Source organism: Limulus polyphemus, unplaced genomic scaffold (assembly GCF_000517525.1).
Source record: "Limulus polyphemus unplaced genomic scaffold, Limulus_polyphemus-2.1.2 Scaffold1575, whole genome shotgun sequence".
In the NCBI taxonomy this organism is placed as follows: domain Eukaryota; kingdom Metazoa; phylum Arthropoda; class Merostomata; order Xiphosura; family Limulidae; genus Limulus; species Limulus polyphemus.
This window is the reverse complement of record NW_013667185.1, coordinates 55,562-60,331: the sequence shown is the minus strand read 5'-3', so window position 1 is coordinate 60,331 and position 4,770 is coordinate 55,562. Positions and strand designations below refer to the sequence as shown.

The window sequence follows — 4,770 nt, the reverse complement described above, 5'->3', positions numbered from 1 at the left end:
AGAATTAAATATTTCTCTAATTATCAATTCACCAAGAACACTGTCAATTTCAATAGCAACTTTCAACATTACAACCTATACTGAAAATGTATTTCTGATAGGTACTTACCTCTTTTCACACTTCGCACCCTTCCTTCCCACTAAAAACCGGTGCTTCCATTTTCTGCCAAAACTCGAAGTAATAGTTTGGTAGAATTGAATAGAGGGAGTCACATGCGTCATGAGAGTATGTCGCACACTTGTTGGTGAAGGGTTAATGTATGATAATTTGCATGAGACACACATTGGAATCAGTCAATTCCAATGGACGGGAGATAAAAAGCTTGTGGCAGGCGTAAAAAACAAATTTGCATATAGAGGGCAGCACTAAATGAATATAGCCATTTATGTGTGAGAAGGTAAGTACCCACCAAAAATATATTTTCAGTATAGGTTGTAATGTTGAAAGTTGCTATTGAAATTGACAGTGTTCTTGGTGAATTGATAATTAGAGAAATATTTAATTCTCTGCCATATATCTTCATCAGGACTAATAAAGATGCACAGAAATAAATTGAAGCATTGTCTAATCACCAATTTATCAGCCAGGTTGTCCATTTGAACAAATTTTCAATGTTCCAGAACTGAAAAATAGTTAAAATAGTAACAAATGAAACAGTGGGAAATATTTTAATTAGGATTGCTGATTCTATGAAGATTGAATTTTTCTCCTTCAAATGTTGTTCAAAGATTTGTGTTTTCAAGGATACTTTGAAAGCACCACTGAAGAAATCTGTGTGTGTTTTCTCCCAGGAAAAAGGCAAGTTATGATTTTATAGCACAGTTAAAGAATTGCCCAAACTTATAAAAGTTAAGTTTCTATAAATTTTTGTTACACTTTTTTTAGGTTGCTGTCCAATTCTTCCCCGCTCTCAGTTACCTGTTGGAGTCAAAGTAAGTGTCCAGTGCAAACTTCGTGCTCTAGAGTCAAGGTGTAGAGCATGTTGGTTGAGGGCTTGCTGCAAAAAGTTCTTTGTCACAAAAAGGATTAAAGAAGATATCCTGAGACATGTACCCAGAGTTGAAAGCACTGAAAAATCCATGTTAACAGGTACAGGTATTTTTTTCTCTTAAATCAACAATATAATACTAATATGATGCAGTATTTATTTGCACTATTAAAATTTCCACAATAGATAAAGGAATCATAATTATGACTACTTTAAGCAATAACTTTTGTCTATCCCAAACCACTTGGATACAACATATTTTTACTATTTTGTTTATATATATATATATATATATATATTTGAAAAAACAAATTACTGCTTTTATTTTATTTTTTGCAGGTATTTCACTTTAACTTATTTCTTGTTCAGAGAAAGCTTGCCAGCTGGAACTGATGAGGGTTTTAGCATCCTATTTTGCTTTTAATTGTCACTCCCTTCCAGAGGTTCTGCGTATAATGTTTTTCACTTTCCATTACATGTACTCATACTTTTCATGTGGACCGGCATTGATATAATTCAACTGGGTCTTTACAACTCGTTCATTGAGTCTCTAGTCTGGATAATTCCTACATCCAGACTTTTATAGGCCATCTCAGATTTTTGTATAGCTGTGAATCCTTGGGTTCATCAGATTCTTCTATTATATTTTCTGTTCATCATCCACTTTTGACTCTTTCAGTTTTTATTCAATTTTGGATCTTGAAGTTTCAAATTTTTTCAAAAGTAAGGTGATATTGTTGTAGTACTTCGTGTTTCCTTGGGATTTTTACTCTAATCTCTTTTTAGTGCAAAAGACAATAGGAGATTGGAGACTTTATAGATGCTTTCCATCTCTTTTCTTATCTAGATATTCCTGCTTTCTATGTAGAACCTATGACAATCTTATTAAAGTTTCTTTGTCAAAGTTTTTGGATGACAAATGAAGATTTTAGGAATGCTTACTTATACATCCTAATTCACTAATCTTCTCCTTGATATCTTTATTTTTAACACTGTGGAATGGTTTATCAGGTTATAGCCCACAATTTTGGTCTGGCTTTGGCTCCCTGTGTCTTCCAGTGTGTAGTTAAATCATTAATTGATACACACACAATATTGTCATCATCACATGAATGATTAGAGGATTCTCACTCAGTGGTTGCATACTGAATTAACCTCCCAGTTAACTTCTTCTCAGGGGTGGATTGTTCACAAATCCAAGTCTCAGCTTGTGCATACTGAATATCACATTCATTTGAGATTTTGTATTAACACTTTCAATAACTCTTCACCTGTTTCTTTTGGCTTTGCATTCCCTAGAGTTTTGGGTGCACATACTTCTCTATTTGCCAAACAACCTCTCTGATTTAGAAATGATGGCTTCACTTTACATGGCAGTTCCTATGGGTTATACTTACTTGAGTTACTGTCAGTGGGACCTTGCCCCATTGTGGAGTCTGTTCTCAGATCTGTTGTCTATTGGAAGTTCTCTACTACACTTGATTCCCTTAAAGTGTGGCTCAATTGTGAGTTTTCTGTTGTAGGTTTTCCTTTTCTTCCACCTCGTGTGTGGATATTTTCTCCAGGGCAGGGGTTATGTGTTGAGATATCCCATTCGTGTATCATTTTTTTGGAGATTTGGGCTGTACAACACAAATGTAAAGAATTCCTGCCTTTTGTGTTCTAGTACTCACAGACAATTCCACTTTGGTGGTGTCAGGTTTTATTTTTGGGCCAGATTCTTTACAGTAGATGTCCGTGACTTGTTGACAATAAATTTCAATAAATCCTACTCCACTGTGTTCTCAGAGCCAGAATTTGAATAGGCTCTGTAGGAAACGTCTGCTTATCGACCAAGTTGAAAGGATAACTAACATTCAAATATCTACCAAGTTTATTTGGATGTTATTGAATTGCAAGAACAGAATATTTATAAGGAATTGACATTGGTTGGTTATACCTTATGACGTTTCTTGTTCCATAGATCTTTCTCTATCCACATTAACTCTCTTTCCACTGGCAGGTTAAAGTGCACATGTCATTTTAGAGAGAGACATTCAAAATTTAACTTGACAATTTATTACCATGATATACAAATAAATTAGGCATCAAAACATAGTTGGTAAATTAAACTTTAATAATATATATGTTTTAAATTCTTAATTATAAGAAATACTTAAAAAAATCCATTGTCTCCCCTAGTATGAGAATTGTGATATTTGCTTTCAAGGCCTTCTCTCTTTCATTTATTTACCACCCCTCCGAGAAGTACGGAATTAAACGTAAATTATTTAATATAACATACTTATTACTCAGCAAAGCATAATTTTTATATCTTTCAATCGTATTTGTTTAGGGAGCCATAAACTAGAAAATAAGACACACTTGCTGCACTCATCTGTCTCTTCTTCTCTGATGTTTAATAGTATATTGTTTGTAACTAATAGAATAATAAAGTTTTAACCTATCAAATAATGTATTATATTACATTATTTTCTCTACAGAGAATTGTCTATTTTGCTTCCAGTTCAAACTTTATTCCCATGGGAACACATTGATGAGATTAGCTGAATTTTTAAAGGCACTTATTTCAAAGTTAGAAAGCCAGAAAAATTATGATATTTATAAGACTATCTACTTTTTATGTGCTTTTATTCTGTGTTCTTTGGTGCATTATTTAATTAAATAAAAAAATATTTAGTGTTATATTACCATTAATATTAAAAAGTAGGGTTAAGTTTCATTGACAGTCAACAGCAAAAAAAAAAGACCTGGGTAAACACTATATTTCTTGTTTCTTCATGTGTATTCTTTATTTATTATAATAAAAGTAAGTAAAATGTGAAAATTAGAAACTTAGCTTAGATTAGGTAAGATCAAAACAATTTTTTTTTTACACACTGTACTCTAACAAACAGCTTGTGAGCAGCTCTTACTTTGTGTAATTTGATAGGGTAATGTGAGCTACATATTTGTCTAGTGATTTACAACTTGTTTGGTGGGATTATTAGTTCAAAGGACAATAAAATTTAATTAGGAACAGATGTATACTGTTACATGCATTAATCTATTTAGGAAAATAAATTTTATTTCCTGTTACAATTTAAAGTCATTCTAGAAAGAAAAATGGGTAATTTAGATTTCATATTTTTTATGGTGGTTATGATGTTGGTTAATTTGACTGACCCTGTATATAGTTAGGATAGAGAAAATAACAAGTGAATCTAAGTTTTACTGAAAAAAGAAAACTTTTGAAATTTATTTATGGGGTTTTATAGATTATGCAAATGAAATTTGACAATTTTCTGATGAAGAAAAGTATTTTTAATTTTAACATGAAAATCAATTTGCATGTGGAGCGGTTCACTCTGATTCTATATATTCACTGAGCAATGTTAAGTAAAAATACTTCATTAAAAATTCTGATTTTTTGTCTACAAGAGTTTTTTTAATGTTTATTTAAAGCTTGTGAAATTTTATGAAGATACTCACAACATATTTGAAGTTACAGTATGGAAACTGAAGGTTAATTTGGAGTCACAAAAGTAGGGCAATTAGACTGAGCCCATAGTGAGAGAGTTAAGCTATAAAAAGTTAAAGTTTTATTACTATTCAGAACAGTAGCTTTACTAAACAGAAATCAAGCTTTTCTTGTGACCTGTGGTCATTAACTAATTAAACTAAATGAACAAGCTTAAGATTTCTTTACTTTACAATATGCTTTTTCTTTTGGTTATGAACATGACCATCAGAAAAGTAGGCATGATTGAATAATTTGTTTTAAATGCATGAAAAAGTGGTA

The 4,770-nt window shown here is 31.8% G+C and overlaps 1 protein-coding gene across 1 annotated transcript in view; it reads left to right on the top strand.

Annotated features, from left to right (window-relative positions):
* LOC106464166 overlaps positions 1 to 4,770 on the top strand; it is an 87,677-nt gene that overhangs the window by 33,716 nt on the left and 49,191 nt on the right. The window contains exon 4 of the mRNA XM_013924287.2: positions 887 to 1,090. Within this exon, the coding sequence (XP_013779741.2) occupies positions 887 to 1,090 (204 nt within the window). The remainder of the gene's footprint in view (positions 1 to 886; positions 1,091 to 4,770) is intronic.